General features: G+C 46.6%; 1 protein-coding gene across 1 annotated transcript in view; it reads left to right on the forward strand.

Moving 5' to 3' along the window:
- Positions 1 to 14,191, forward strand: part of znf609a (zinc finger protein 609a) — a 151,837-nt gene extending 137,646 nt beyond the window's left edge. Inside the window, exons 4-9 of the mRNA XM_056281501.1 lie at positions 4,511 to 4,598; positions 6,666 to 8,799; positions 8,907 to 9,297; positions 10,103 to 10,456; positions 11,565 to 11,643; positions 12,000 to 14,191. Of these exons, the coding sequence (XP_056137476.1) occupies positions 4,511 to 4,598; positions 6,666 to 8,799; positions 8,907 to 9,297; positions 10,103 to 10,456; positions 11,565 to 11,638 (3,041 nt within the window). The 3' untranslated portion in view covers positions 11,639 to 11,643; positions 12,000 to 14,191. The remainder of the gene's footprint in view (positions 1 to 4,510; positions 4,599 to 6,665; positions 8,800 to 8,906; positions 9,298 to 10,102; positions 10,457 to 11,564; positions 11,644 to 11,999) is intronic.
- Positions 14,192 to 16,704: the final 2,513 nt, after the last annotated feature.

The raw sequence follows: 16,704 nt of genomic DNA on the forward strand, positions 1-16,704 counted from the left end.
GGAGAACATGCAAACTCCACACTCACAACAAATTTGTTGTGAGGCAAGAAGGTCCTAGGTTCGAGCCCCGGGGTAGTCCAACCTTGGAGGTCATCCCGGGTCGTCCTCTGTGTGGATTTTGTTACAGTTATTTTATGTTATTTATGTGTGGAGTTTGTTATTCTCCTACATGTCCAGAGAAAAGCTACAAACAATGCATTGCAGGGTAGAATTAGGCCAATACCCACTAATACTGAAAATACAAAAAAGAGCCATTAACTTTTTGACACACCTAAAACTAAGTGTACCCCCCCCCCATATCATTACCAAAGCCTGGCAATGCCAAGAGCTGAGGAGTAGTAGCAACCCCCTTACCCAAGTGGTCCTGAGGCTGAGACCACAAACCTGTTCCATTAACACACTTCAGGAACAAAACACATCACCAATGAGACTCAGTCAAATTACAAAACAGTTAAAACAAAACTACATCACCTGTTGGCAAACACTAACACAGAGCAAAATGCAGTGCTGCCTGGCCCTGAACCGACAGGGCACCACAGCAGATTGAGCGTGATGACCGATCAGCAACTAAAAAGAGCCTCGACCGTGTGCAGACTGAGTGAGCACAGCCTTGCTATTGAAAAGAGGAGACAGAGGAAGACCTGCAGAGCAAAGGCTGTGCTGTCAGGGAGCCTGCAACACAGCTGCACCTCCTCACCACATGGGAGAGGTGTAGACATATTAGAGAAGCATGTTTTAAACATTTCCCGTTTATAACAAAAGGTTTTCTTAACTTATTAGAGGGAGACAAACTACCAGTCCTACTAGGGAAAGACCCGAAAAGCTGTCAGTTAGCAACAGTCTATGTTGCAGTGAGACAGTACAAGAGTCACTTGACACAAGTTGTTGCTGTTATATTTGATGAGTTTTTTTTTTATACTATTTTTCTTTGCTGTACTGTTTCTTTTGCTGTTGTATATCATCTATTTTCTATAATGTTTTCTTTTTTATCTCACTTAAGATTTTAAGTTTTCAAAAAGATATAAACAGAACAGTATAACAACATCAACACAAAAAGAATACAGTAAACTATACACCCAGATAAAAATAATAATAATTTAAAAAAAAAAACAACAAAAAATAGCAATAAATAGTTGTCTGGAAATATTTCAGTATTCAAACAAGTATTTTAATTAGGCATTCATTTAGTCAGTGTCATTTCCCATATAAATGTTCATTTTTTTCCAGTTCTTTTTAAATATATTCTCTTGGACTCTCAAAATGTAGGTCTGCTTTTCCATAACAAAAATGTCTGAAACACTGAAGTATCTGGGTGTAACTATAACCAAAACACTTTCCAACATGTTTGAAACCAGTTATAACAAAATTGATGAAAACATTCAAAAGGGCGTTGGAAAGGTGGTCCACCCTCACCTTTAGATCTTCAGTGCCAGAATACAAGCAGTTTAAAATGAACATCCTACCTAAACTACTGTATTTATTCCAATCGCTCCCAATTAATGTTCCCCAAAACAAATTCATAGCCTGGGATAAGGGGATCTCTAGATTCATTTGGACCAGCAAAAAGCCAAGAATAAACTTTACGACACTCTAACTTCCTAAAAGTAAGGGGGAATGGCTTTACCAAATCTTAGGGAATATTTTCATGCAGCCCAACTCAGACCTCAGACCTGTTGGTGTAGACCTGACTATGAATCTCAGTGGAAAGGGAGATACAGGGTTACCAGACCCAGATTTTGGTAGGAGACAAATATTTAATGGGGGCAATGAAACATGTTGTGAACCCAATAGTAGCATTTACATTAGAAATATGGAATGTTATAGTAAAATAAATATAAATTAAAGGGAGAGGTTTGCCCACTGAAGTGGTTTGCATATGACTCAAAGTTTAAGCCAGGGGTGTATGATCCAACATTCAAAGAATGGGCACAAAAAGGCATTACAGCAATATGTTTTCTCATTAATTAATTTCTAATCCGTGATGGACTGGCGGCCTGTCTGGGGTGTCTCCCCGCCTGCCGCCCAGTGACTGCTGGGTTAGCTTTTCAGTGTTTAAACGGCTTGCTCTGGCAATATGTATTGTGTGACGTCTTGCCAATAAAGCCATTAGAATTTGAGAGAGAGAGACAATGTGTGTGTTCAGCTGCAAGTGTTTGAGTCAGCAGGGCCAGTTCGATAATGCACGTGCTCTCTGAGGAGCCTTGTTAAACCGGCGCTTCCACCCCGTGTGACTGCTGGGTTCTGGTCTGTTAGGCCCCAGAAACACTACCGCCCTTCTAGTGGAAGACCTGCCATTTGGTTGGCTGCTGAGTGGATATATGTTCAGGAAGGTGGCAACCTATTGCACGTGGCCACTAACACGAGCACGAAGAGCAATTCAATACATTTTTTTAACATACTTTTTTTTTATTACATTTTTAATAGAAAAAATATATAGCCTAATGGTGATCTAAACAAACAATTTGATTTAAAATAATACTGAAATAATTATCTAGCCTCAAAATACACCATTGTTTTTTGTTTTGTTTTTTTTGTTTTGTTTTTTTAACCTATTTCTGATTTTTCCATTTTTCTCTCAATTTAGTGGCCAATTGCTCCCTATTCTAGTTCAAACACCCACCCTCGTACTGCATGCGTTCGCCAACTGCATCTCTCCGGCCAGCAGTCTCGAAGGAGTCGCCTCGCCACTTTCGTGACAAGGCGACTCCAGGCCGAACCACTACTTTTTCCGACACACAGAGACACATTCACGTGACGAACACAAGCCGACTCCACCCCCCTCCCGAACACAGCGTTGCCAATTATCGCTGCTTCACCGAGTCCGGCCATAGTCGGATCTGACGAGACCGGGGCGCGAACCCCGGTCCCCAGTGGGTAACTGCATCGACACAAAGCCGATGCTTAGACCGCTACACCACCACGGACCCACTCCATTGTTTTTGACAGCAAGAGGGTGCAGACTAGTGATGGGGTCTATCATCCCACCCCGCCCTTTGATCTGCCCACAGCGCAGCATTACAGTGGTGGTGACAACGTAGCATAGCTAGCTAGCTTTCTGTTTTGCTTTATGTCAAGAACCGACTGAGGATGGCAGAAGCAGTATTGTCTAATATTCACCTCTTTCAGCTTCTTGGACAAACAAATTCAGATTTATTAAACGAAAGGACCGAGCTGTGTGCACTCCCTGCTGTGAAAATTTTGTGTCGAACCTCAAATGTAAAACATAATTTTGAAACAAGGTCCGAGAAAACTTTCAAAGATAAGGCTGATGAAGCTGAATCAGTCCAGAGGGCAGCGACCCAGTACGGGAAGCAAAGCAGCATGTTTACAACCCGATGGGCCTCCCAAAACCAAGCTACAGAGGGCAGCTATAAAGTCATACAGCCCAACACCGTAGGCCATTCTCCCATAGAGGATATAAAGGAGGCTTTACTCAGCAGTTGAATCAGTGAATGATGATTTATGTCGAACATGTAAATAAGCAGGATATGACATACAGATAAGCCATTGCCAGTAATCTGGAGTGATCAACAAATCCACACATCAAACTCAGCGAACAAATCTCCGTGTGCATCAGATTATTTGTTACATGTTTGAAAAGGAGTCGGAGGAAGTATACACTTAGATTTTTCCTACCCCTTCTCACCTACTCTTAAGTTAATTCAGCTACTATACATTATAAACCGTTCCCACTGTCCTGTATAGTTCACATTCAATGCAAGTTGTGCTGCACAGTACAAACTCACCTACTGTGAACAATAAAACACATCAAAGACACATGAAAGAAAAAGAAGAACACATCCAAGTGTTTGTTCATGTTGATCAGTTCGCAGGTTGTATTTGATGGGTCACCCAATGAACACAAGATCCTCAACAGGATCAAAGAAATGCCCGTTTCTGTGGGAACTGTAGAGGGGCCATTACAGACATGGCTGAAAACATAAGCCACCAGCAAACTCTCGCATTGAAATGTGTCGGTATTCAGCATGGCTCTTGACAGTGTGGATGTAAATGACATTTTACGTCTAACAGTGGTTACCACATATTACGACAAACAAGGGTCGCACTAAATTGGTTAGATGGAATTTAATTTCTTTTGTGCCCTATTAATTTTCATACATTTGCACAAATAGCAATAGTGTGTGTGTGTGTGTGTGTGTGTGTGTGTGTGTGTGTGTGTGTGTGTGTGTGTGTGTTTGTGTGTGTGTGTGTGTCTTTTGGCATGCAGAGTCTAGACGGGGAGACTGACAGCAGCAATAAATAGACAAATGCTCATCATGAATATGAACTGGCACTCGGTTCTGTAATCTTTTTAAAATTGTAGTGGCACAGGGCATCCAAAAGCTGCCGACCCCTGCCCTAACCCCTTAACCCTGGCAATGTTAACGTAAGGCCTGCCTTACTGACCGACACAAGACCAATTGCTAAGTGTACAATGTTGGATTAGTTGTACAGTTCCCATGTATAGGTTGGTTATAGTAAACTGTTTATATGTTGTGTTTGTCTGCAGGCATGCTGGTGGTTAACGTCACCTGGAGGAACAAGACTTATGTTGGAACTCTGCTTGACTGCACACGGCATGACTGGGCCCCGCCAAGGTAGACACACACACACACACACACCCCACTCCGCCAACATTTACTTTCTATCCAGACAACTCCAACCCAGCATGACATTGTGGGACGTGACGACTCAGACATGTAGTTCCCCACAAACGTACTCAATGAAAGAGAACTGGCTTCCTCCCCCATCCAGTGGCACCCCCAGAAATTTTTCATAGGGGTGGCCAAATGGGGCCACTGAAAATCTTGGGGTGGCACACCAAAACAAAAGCCATGACTGAATTTCAGGAATTCTATGATGCTGTTGTAGTATACTGTATCGCCTAGTGGAAAACTGTCAATATGAGAGTTAAGAAAAATATACATTATTGATTTAAATGAACAGCACCTAATGCAAAATATCAGATAGAAGCATATTATGCATAATCAGAAGCATATTCTGCATATGCGACTCGTGGCTGGGGGGGCCAGGGATAGTATCAGGGTGGCCGTGGCCACCCCTTGGGGGCGCCACTGCCCCCATCTCCTGTCAGATCATCCCTGCTGCTCTGCTTCTTCTTTTATGATGGTTCCTTTTTGCATTGAGCCATTGGTGGTTTTGATAGAGCCTCTGAATGTGTCAGTCTGGAGACACCAGTGGCGGCTCCCGCCAAACTTTCTTTTTTTTCCCTGGTCACCTCACGTAGCAATACCACCAGTAACTACTAGATGGCAACATAAGACAAGGATTGTTCCTTAGGCGACAATACAGTATTTGTGGACAGCTACTTCCAGGCATTCATTCTATTCAAATGTCTTGAATAGAATTATTTTGGCTCTAGAATCACTGAACAATCCACTGTGGTCATCAGCAGATAAACTGACATCTATCAGTTTGCCCTCACAAATACCTTTGAATGTGAAGAGAGAGACACTGCTTTACTATTGAGTAAGGTCTTCACTCTCACAATAATCTGATTCAGTCTTCATCAGATAGTCTTTGAACACGCCACAAAACTTCACATAGTCGATAAGACAGGCTAGAATGTGGCGGTTCTTGCTCATCTCATCATTGTGATGACGCACAGCTATCCTGTAGCTCTCGTCCAACTGTGTGGCAGTGTTGACCCTTTCAACATCCAAAAGTTTCAGGCAACTGTCCATATGCATCTTCAATGTTTCATGTTTTTCCACCTTCTCCGTAAGATGGTGCATGTCGGTGACACCCATAGTTGTCCAAGCAACCAGGCGGCTTTATAAAAATATAATAGATATAGAAATCTACATTTTTGAAGAAACTCACAAAAGCTGAAATTCTAAATAATTTACACTTGAATGTTTCCTATTCATAGGTCGGAGTCTGCATGTCCCAGAGGAAATTGTGGCTATTCAGAAAGCTAATGTTTTGGCATAGAGCTGATTAGATCCGCCCCCAGTAACTGAATTTAATTCCAATCGGTAACCAGTAAAATGTTTAATTTCTCATGTTTATAACAAACCAAATCGGTTCAGAATCAAGCAAGTTACAGTTGATTTTGTAATGAAGTCCGCATCTCTCAATACACATAGTATTTGTTTACTAGTGGATCTTGAACGCTGCAATAGGGCGGACACGCTGATGCATTACGGTGACATACAGCAGCAGCCAATGAGGTATGGCTGGCTGCCCCGGATATGTATGACAAAAAAACGTTAGTCCAAGCCCTCCCAGAATGCATAGAGATTGCATTGCAGTGTCTGCAGTTAAAAAAAAAAAAGGTCTTACTATGAAAGTCTATCGGAGAAACAAACCGCCCATGCACTAATCTATCTGCCGGCCGGTGATCAGTGACAGAGCTGCTTGGTGTGTTCTGAACACTGGGTTAGTTTAATGTTTGTATTAAGTGTAGGTCGCTCCTGTCATATTTCAATTTCAAAAAATTATACTTATACCCTGTTTTATCCAGCGGCAAACCATTCAATATGTAGCTCTAGAATTTAATAGAATTCTTGAGGATTATTCCATGGACTCTGTTTTTCTTCTAAACAAGCAGGAGCTTAGTGCAATGGGTGCTACTTGCGTTAGCATTGACGTCTGTGCCAATGTTGCTAGCAGTGCTAATGGTATTTGTGTTTTGCTGGCAGATTCTGTGAGTCTCCAACAAGCGACCTAGAGATGCGGAGTGGGCGCGGCCGAGGGAAGAGGATGAGGCCCAGTAGCAACACGCCCGTCAATGACACCAGCAACTCCTCTGACAACAGAGCTAGCAGCAAGACCCGTGCTGCCGCTAACAGCAGCAAGGGTCGCCGGGGCAGCCAGACCTCCACCAGCACCACTGAGGATGCCAAGGCCAGCCCCTCCTCCGCCAGCAAGAGGAAAAACAAAGCAGCCTCAGACATGGAGCCCACCTCCAGCTCCGAGGACACCAAGGGTACCAAGCGGATGCGCACCAACTCCAACAGTGGAACAGCATTGGTTCCCCTACCCGGTGTCAAAACAGAGAACCTGGTGCCCCCACAGGCAGACCGCAGCTGCTCCTCTCCTGTCCTAATCGACTGCCCCCACCCAAACTGTAACAAAAAGTATAAGCATGTAAACGGCCTGAGGTACCACCAGTCACGCGCTCACAACCACGATGATGTCAGACTGGATCTGGACGGAGACAGCGAGTATGGAGAGGAATCAACTTTGCACCCAGACCCAAACAGCTGCAACGGAGCAGGCATCTCCATGTCTCCTGCTCGCTCAGCCACACCAAAGGGGAGGGCCTTCGATGTCCAGAGCCCCTCCCCCTCAGGGAAGTTCACCTCAAAGCAAGGTAAGAAGAAGACAGGGGAGGTAGAGCCAGAGGTGATGGATGGCTGTGAGGAGGGGCCATGTCTGACAGATGAAGCCAGCAATGATGGAATAGATGACAAGAAGGCAAAGAAGATGGCATCCGGCAGTAAGGCTGACAGGCTTGCCCAAAAAGGTGTAAAGGCAGCGCGACCCATCGCCCCTCAGCTCTATGCGTTCCCTTCACCAAGCCCTGCCTCTTCACCTGCCCTGGGTTCGGTGGTCCAGTCCCTCCCCAAGAGCCCCCAGCTTAAAGCCATTCAACCCAAACTGCCCCCACTGGCTGACCCTGCATCGCTCAGCCCTGCCCTAAGCGGTTCAAAGGACAAAAAGAAGAAGGAGAAGAAAAGGAAAGACGGAGACAGTCCCAAGGGGAGGAGTCCATATTCGGAGGCCTCAGACCCTGGTGGCTTGCTCAACGGCTCCTCAGATGCCCAGCAGAGTCGGCTGGCCAGCATCAAGGCTGAGGCTGACAAGATATATAGTTTCTCGGACAACGCTCCCAGCTTGTCCATTGGTGTGGCAAGCAGGATAGAGGCCCCCCTCCACCTCAACCAGAACGGAGGAGACAGCTCCTCCGTCAAGACCAATAGCCCCGCCTACTCTGACATCTCGGACGCAGGCGAGGATGGGGAGGGGAGGGTGGAGGGGGTGAAGGGTGCTAAGGTGGAGCCTGAGCAGGGCGGGGCCAAGAAAGCCCTGTTTCCTCCCCAGCCCCCCAGCAAAGAGTCTCCCTACTACCCTGGCTATGACGCCTACTACTCCCCCAGTTACCCCAATGCCAGCCCAGGAGTGGCCCCACCAGGGCCACCTCATGTTGAGGGAGCACAGGTGAAGGTAAAGAAGGAGGAGGAACAGGAGGTGGTGGAGGAGAGCAAGGTGAAAGTAGAGCCTCACGAGGAGCGGAAGCCAGAGGCAGGGCCCCAGCAGCAGGCTTCCGTGATCCAGCAACGCTCCAACATGTACATGCAGCCTCTCTACTACAACCAGTACAGCTATGTACCCCCTTACACCTACCACCCTGAGCAGGCCTACCAGAGCCACCTGCTCAGCGCAAACCCTGCCTACAGGCAGCAGTATGAAGAAAGGCAGCACCGTGCTGCTGAGAAGAAGGCAGACACCATGGTGAAGGAGAGGGAAATTTCTGGAAAGGGTCCTGAGGAGTGGAAGCAGAAAGCTTCAGTTACTCCCACCCTCTCCAAGGCCCCCAGCCTGACAGACTTGGGCACCAAGTGCAGGCCAAAGCCAGAGCTGCCCCCAGCCTCTGAGCAGGCCAAGTCAGTCATCATGCCAAAAGGGGAGGAAGCCAAAGCTCCCACCCCACAGGCCGAGGGTCTGAAGATGAAGCTGAGCGAAGCAGGGCATCATGGGAAAGAGGACGCTAAGGCGGGCATGGAGTCTGGAAGACCACCTGGCATGGAACAGGCCATGTGGTATAGACAGGTACTACAGATCCAACAGATTGTCTTTTAATGTTTGATATCTTAGAACTATACAGACTAAATTTAGTCCTTCTTTGTGTTTCTCTCTTTCTCTCCCTCTCTCTTAAGGAGCCCGATTCACGCCTGTGGCCAGGCGTCTACCCCAACAAATATCCAGAAGCCCTCAAACCCACTGAGGAGGAGAGATGGAAAGAGGAGAGGGATCGAGAACGGGAGAGAGACAGGGAGAGAGACAGGGACAGGAAGGGAAAAGAGGAGAAAACACGGCTGAAAGAAGAAGTGAAAGAAGGGATGGACGGGCGGACACAGTCGACGTCAGAAGAGCAGCGGATAGGGGGGAAGGAGGCACGTGGCACCCACATGCAGTTTTCCTCTCCCCTGGCACAGCATCAGGGTTATATGCCATACATGCACGGAGCCTATGCCTACGGCCAAGGTTACGATCCCAACCATCCCGGATACAGGGGCATGCCCTCTGTCATGATGCAGAACTACCCTGGTAAGAGAAAGACAGCTTAACATGCATGCAAATCAAAACATACTTAAAGGATGTCTTGGGTGGGGGTGGGGGGGCTGTTATTATCTCTCACTACCCCGTCATTACTGTCAAGCATCTCTTTCCATGCTAATACTGGCAAAACTACCAAAAAGGAGACACCCTGGTTGCCAATAAAGGCTACCTTAAAAAAAAGAAGAAGAAAAAAACAGCCAGGCATTCGGGTAGCGTGGCGGTCTATCCCATTGCCTACCAACACGAGGATCTGCAGTTCGAATCCCCGTATTACCTCCGGCTTGGTCGGGCGTCCCTAAAGACACAATTGGCCGTGTCTGCGTGTGGGAAGCCAGATGTGGCTACAATAGTGCCTTTTCTGGTCGGTCGGGGCACCTGTTCAGGGGGGGAGGGAGAACTGGGGGGAATAGCGTAATCCTCCCAAGTGCTATGTCCCCCTGGCGAAACTCCTTACTGTCAGGTGAAAAGAAGCGGCTGGTGACTCCACATGTACCGGTGGAGGCATGTGGTAGTCTGCAGTCCTCCCCGGATCGGCAGAGGGGGTCAAGCAGTGACCAGGACGGCTCGGAAGAGTGGGGTAATTGGCCAAGTAAAATTGGGGAGAAAAAAAGGGGGGGGGTGGGGGGAATTAAAAAAAAAATCTTAAAAAATATTTTTCTGATTTTGGAAAACAGCGTTAGCCTGTGCACTGATGTTGTCACATCATTGATGAGTTCCAGCTTATAGATCTGGTGTGAGTTTCAGTATCCAGGTTTTGGTTTTTGGTATATATTTATCCTATGGTCTTCTCCAGGCGCCTACCTATCACCAGGCTACCCATTTTCTCCATACGGGAGCAAGATTCCCCAAGGTGAGGAAGGGGAGAAGGGCTCCCGGTCCAGCCCCACCGTAAGCAGTAAACCGCCCAGCGAGGCCAAAGCCCTGGACATTCTCCAGCAGCATGCCAGCCAGTACAAGAGCAAATCCCCCACCGTCCCCGACAAGAACCCCCATGACCGCGAGCGGGGTGGGGTGGGGGAGCGAGAGAGAGACAGGGAGAGGGAGGGGGATCGGCCACGCTCCTCGCCCTCCCAGCGGATCATACCTTCCCATCATCACATGGGCTACCCCCTGCTGTCAGGCCAGTATGACCTGTCCTATGCCACAGGTGAGCCAGTTTCCCATCTCTGAGGATAATGCAGGAAAATGAATGACTACTAATTATTTTCACTTGGTGCTGGGTGATATGCAAAATATCATTATCACAGTAATCATATGGAATTTTACACGATATCGATATATTGCAATATCTGCCTTCATATGCAAAACTGTATTTATGAATCCAACTGCTTGGCAATGTAAAGTATAATATCAAACCAAAATAAATCCTCAAATAACTCTTTAAGCATTTCAGACCTTATATTTGAGAAATTATAGGTAATAGATTCTCGGCATCACTAATATAGACGACAAAATTTTCTATCGCTATTGTACGATATCCAAATGTTATCTAAATGCAATGCTATTGAAAGATGACAAATGATAATATTTCATTATTGGCCAGCTTTTTTCCCCACTATAACAGCGAGTCAGGCTACCAGCTATTAACCTACTAGTATCAACCACACTGTCTACCAGCCTCCACCTTTTATAAATCCTTTTTAATTCTTAAAGTTGGATTTGATTTTTGGAAGTGTCTGGTTAATCGTGGAGTCTGGCACCCACTGTGCCTGGTGGATAAACTGTTCCCGATTCTGGTGCTGTCATGCCAAACATGGAAGATGAACTGACTGATTGTACAGAAAAGGGCTGTCTGTAGCACCTCCACTATCAGATCACTACATCGGTCATTCCTTACTCAGATTTACACTGCACAACTGGTTTCACAGCAATGCGAGGTCTGGCAAAGGTTGGAGGTTCTGTGTTATTATTAATCACATCCAAACCAGGGATATTCTGTCATGTCCAGACTTGAGATATTGTGTATTTTAACTGGGGTATATCCAAACATCCATCCATCCATTATCCAAACCGCTTATGCTGCTCAGGGTCATGGGGATGTTAGAGCCTATCCCAACAGTCAGTCAGTCAAAGTAAAATTTATGTTTGACTACAAATCGTGTATTCTTCATACCACATGGGGGTAAAAGTTTGTTGGTTTTGACTTTGCACAAAAATGTGCCATCATTTTTTTGTTGATATAGCCAGATGTGAATGTCCTGTATATGTATTGTCCCTCTCGAGGGCTCTGCTCACCTTTGGCTTCCCCCTCACAGGCCTCTCTTCCTCTGCCATAGTTGCCAGTCAACAAGCCTCTGCCCCCTCTATGTATCCTCCTGCGCGGAGGTGAGAATGGTAAGATGAAAATTAGGAAACACACATGCACCTCGTCTTTGGTCCTGTCCTTTCCTGCTTTATGAGATCAAACCCAGGAGAGGGAGGGGGTTGTAACGCTGCAGATTAGTTGTAGTTAGTTCTATATTGAAAGCTATGCTGCCATCTAGTGGTAATAATACATCCTTCAGAAGTGAATTGTGATTGGCATCTGTGGTCACTTTGTTGAAATTAAGCTAGCCAGCTCAGTGGTCTGTAATTCCCTTTAGCCTTACATTCATTTATATATTGTTGAGCTAATGATTGCATGCAGTATGTTGGACTTCAATGCACTTTACAGAAATGCTAAACTACTCTACTGTCGACCCTTTATACAGGGAGCCCTGATTGGCTGACCACTACCCTACTTGGAGTCATGTGACTGGATCACATGAAGAAGCGTCTGAGGCGCATGGTTTCCATTTCCACATCAGTTTACTGGTGTTTGTGGATGTTTAATTTCCCTGCCTGGATGTCCTGGCTGCTGCCTCCTCCGGAGGTCTCTTAGCAAAGCCAGTTTGGCTGGTCCTCTTTATGTTGAGACACTCCCTGCTGGCTACTTGACCTGGCCTGGTTGTTCCAGATGGTACCGACAGCCCTTTGGACTTGGGGAATGTAAGAGAGATTGGACTCTGTTTAGGAATTACTACACAAGGGATTGTTGTGAGAGAAGGCTTCAGTTCCACCCAGTCCTAGCTGAGATCCAGTGCACCGTTTTAGGGTTACTGAGCTCATTGGTGGTAGTTCAGGGGGACCGTTTGGGTTTGGAAGCAGTGGTTGCTCAGGGACATGGTGTTATGAAAATCTCCATGTCCTCGGCCCCTGCCGAGGTCATGATGTTGGCGTGATGTTCATTGTTCCCTTTGGAATGTTCACTTTGGAATTATTTTTCTTTAAATGAGACATGTTCTGTTTTTTTGGATTACGTTGTTCTGTGGATTAAATCTTTCAAGATTTTGTTTTTTATGTTGACCCAACATTTAACACACACACACACCACCATGCAGGTTGTTGCTGTGGTAAACTCCAGTAGGCCGTGGTCGATGGTCCTTGGAGAGGTCAGTCCATAGACCAGCACAAAGGCCTCATCCCTGGCTCAGCACTCCCCAGGGAGAGGTCCTACTTTGACCCGGAAGTACTTTTGCTTTACAGGGGATGCCCACACTGCAGTGGGGGTTGTGGGGGGGGTCCGCTTCGAGGACTTTCCTCGGAGTCATGCTGAGGCCCAGCGCTGCTGAGACTTCGGTATATCTAGACAGTAGCATGGTGGACATGAGGGACAGAAGACTAGAAGCATCACAGTGTCCCTGAACGCCGACAGACTGGCAGGAGGCTGCTCCCAGTGCTCCTCCCACCAATTTATTTATTGTGCTCCTGGAAGAGGCGGTTCTCCTGTCCTCTACACACCTCCTCTCTCCACTGTGAGCCCGTAAGGAGTAACATAGCACTAGAACACAAATAATGGCCTCCCAGGCAGGCTTTGTGTAGATAATGTACAGAGGATTTCTTTAAAACAAAAAACAAAAAAAAGCTTGTTGGATGCTATTGACATTTTCCTAATGTTTTGTCTGTTAGTCTTCTTGTCTTTTTTCTACTCTTGTTGATCTGATATTAAAGGTGTAGCTGGTGGAACAGCTTTATAGTTGATGTGTTGTGATTTATTTTGACCAACTTAGCTCCAACACTATCAGGGCCCAGCTAAACCCCGTCATTGTCATTGATAAAGTTTAAAAAAAAAATTTTTATTTTTTTTTTGCTAGATCTGATCTGTTTGTTAGAAACCTGGTCATGCTGGTATAGAAATCAGTAAACCAGAAACCTGGTTTTGAAACTCAATTCGTAGCCGGAAGAGGAGAAGGTTCTGTTATTCTGAACCCACCCCTATTCTCCAGTTTGTTCAGATGTTGCTTCTGGAGTACTAGCTAAAACTTTAGGTCAGTATGTTTTGAAAACATCCGGTTCATATTGGTGGTAAATAGGTTTAGAAACCCATCCATTTAAGAGTGACCCCTACAAAAATACCTGTCCCTTCATAAAATCACTGGCTCAGAAAGTTAGTCATTTAGGTGAAGTTCTGCTTTTTGACTCGTTCATGAGTCTGGTCCATTTACACCCGGACACACGTCCACAGCCATGATGGAGGAGAAGCAGGCTCCAAGTGGTGATGGCTAGCTACATCATGATGACCTTTTCATTGGGGAAAAGGGACACTTCCTGTGTGGGGATGTCCCCTTACCGTTTTCTGTGCTGTCCCCCCAACCCACACACATCACCCTCTCAAACCACTCCTCACTTACTGTGGTTACCATTCAGTCAACTCCGAGTATAAACTGGTCAAACTGGTTTCAATGTTTGAATATTGGGGGGTGGGGGGGCTGTATGATATTTTTTCATGAGATTGTTAGTTTGGGCTCCACCTCCACGCAGACTGATGTTAAAGTCTACATTACAACCTGGCTTTTATACAGAGCTGTTAACTAGCCTTTGGACATGGAGGCAAAAATAAATAAATCTTTTTATGAGACAATCACTCAAATTCACTTTGTCTGTCTCTCTGTGGTTAACACAACATGTAAAAATATTTCAGTGCTTTGTATTTTTACCCTGCAGATCTCAGCAAAATTTTGTGAAGGCGGGTTGTCCAGCTGGTGTAGCGGTCTATTCCATTGCCTACCAACATGGGGAGCGCCGGTGCGAATCCCCGTGTTACCTCCGGCTTGGTCGGGCGTCCCTACAGACACAATTGGCCGTGTCTGCAGGTGGGAAGCCGGATGTGGGTGTGTGTCCTGGTCGCTGCACTAACGCCTCCTCTGGTCGGTCAGGGCGCCTGTTCAGGGGGGAAGGGGAACTGGGGGGAATAGCGTGATCCTCCCACGCGCTACGTCCACCTGGTGAAACTCCTCACCATCAGGCGAAAAGAAGCGGCTGGCGACTCCACATGTATCGAAGGCGACGTGGTAGTCTATAGCCCTCCCTGGATTGGCAGAGGGGGTGGAGCAGAGATAGGGACGGCTTGGAAAATACAGTAATTGGCCAAGTACAATTGGGAAGAAAAAGAGGGGGGGTGGGGGGGCACAAAAATGTGTGTATTGGCAGCTTCTGACTGCTCAAACTCAACGATTATGGACCTAAATGACCAAAGACTTTCAGAGTCACGCTGGGCCGCCAGGCCGCTTTCAGACAGGTCAACAGAGGTGGTCGTTAAACCCTGCCTACCTTTTATCTAATGGCGTCTTGAAAGCCCAGAAACAAAGACCACCATGTTGTTACTGGATCTCAGCTTGGCATTTTTAACCATAGCACCCGAGCTCCTGCAGGCCAAGCTTCCCCAGCTGAAAACACCACATCCAGTATGTCGGCTGATCACACTCTTGCTGACAGACAGCCGGTGAGGTGGGCAGATCCAACACACTGACTCTCACCACTGGAACAGTTGCACCTTCAAGGACCCCTCTGTTAAGGTTCTCAGACCCGATGATGATGGGGACAGGTATGATGATACTCCTGATGACAGCGAGTCAGCAAACGAGCTGGACCAGCAGCTTGCTTCGTGGGTCAACATCATCTTGGAGCTCAACGTTAGCTAGACCGTGGAGATGATTATGAACTATAGATTATGCCCCCCAACACACGCCCTTCAGATAAGAGGAAGGAAAACACCAACTACACTAAGCCCAGCAGACAATGCTACTTACGTCCGACAAAAAGTTAACCTGTCACAAACGATGGTCAAATTCCTTACCGACTCCTTTTCAATGTCCTCCATTGTTGTCTTTCAGCCACCTTACAGCACAGAGCCAGACTACAAGTGAATCAAGTCGGTGAAGGAAATCACTGGCTGCAACCCGCCCGTCCTCTAACCTCCTTATGACTCCAAGTTCAGGTGCAAGCCACCAGGCTCCCCCATTCACAAAGTGATTCCAGACGAACCAAACCGAGGGATAAAAATAGCTTCTTCCACTGAATGCTACTGTGGAATGCACGCCATCCCACCTTATCTCAGCCCTTTCTTCCTCCCGTCTCACTCTCGAAACCCTACAGGACTACTGTGGACATTTGCACTCTAATGGCCGGCGCGGTGGCCCAGTGGTTAGTGCTATCGCCTCACAGCAAGAAGGTCCTGGGTTCAAACCCTGGGCTTGTCCAACCTTGCGGGGGGGGGGGTCATCCTCTGTGTGGAGTTTGCATGTTCTCCCTGTGTCTGCAGTGGGTTTTCTCCGAGTGCTCCGGTCTTTGTCCCTGACCGAGTCAGCGGAAAGAAGAACTGGAGTTGGTCCCCGGGCGCTGCTCCTAGCCACACAGATCACAGCTAGAAAGGGTTCATTTGCAGTAACTGAGTTTCCCCCAAGGGGATTCATAAAGGAAACTTAATGCTGGTATCCAGCATTCTTGCATCTATCCCAGTCAGTTGTTTGTATTCAGCTTCACATGGCCCGCCACTACACAACAGCGCCCCAAACCATGAAAACAACTTCTCTCCGTTACTGCTGTGCGAAGCTTCGTTTAACACGGACTGTGCATCAGACTCCTTTATATGAGCAGCCGTCCTTCCAAGTCGGACTCCTCATATGTGCAATCTTCCCCCATCAATAAAACTAAAGCTGTGGTTTTTGTGGCACTGAATGGCTACTTTGTAACCTGAGTCCACTATTACCACGTTGACTCACACTCTTTGCTACGATATGATTACTTGTTAGTACTCTTTAGGTTGACACACAAATGTATGAGCTCTCGTAACACTTCTGTAAACTGCTCTGGAGGAAGCCGTCTGCTAAATGAGAAAGTGTAAAATAATTCTCGGGGCTTCGATGTAGCGTGCTTTTCTTGGTCACAGTGCAGCACCATTGCATGCTTAAATGTCCCAGCATCAACTACTGCAAGCGTACCATTTAGGTCTTTGTTGGACAGACAGCGTAGTGCTGTACAAAAAGAGGGCACATTTGCAGCAGCCCGGCCAGCTTGTCCATCCAACACATTATTTGGTGACATCGTAAGATAAAGGAAATGAAAGGCACTGTTTGCACCACTGACCTTCACAAGAAA

Source organism: Lampris incognitus, chromosome 6 (genome assembly GCF_029633865.1).
Source record: "Lampris incognitus isolate fLamInc1 chromosome 6, fLamInc1.hap2, whole genome shotgun sequence".
Lineage (NCBI taxonomy): Eukaryota > Metazoa > Chordata > Actinopteri > Lampriformes > Lampridae > Lampris > Lampris incognitus.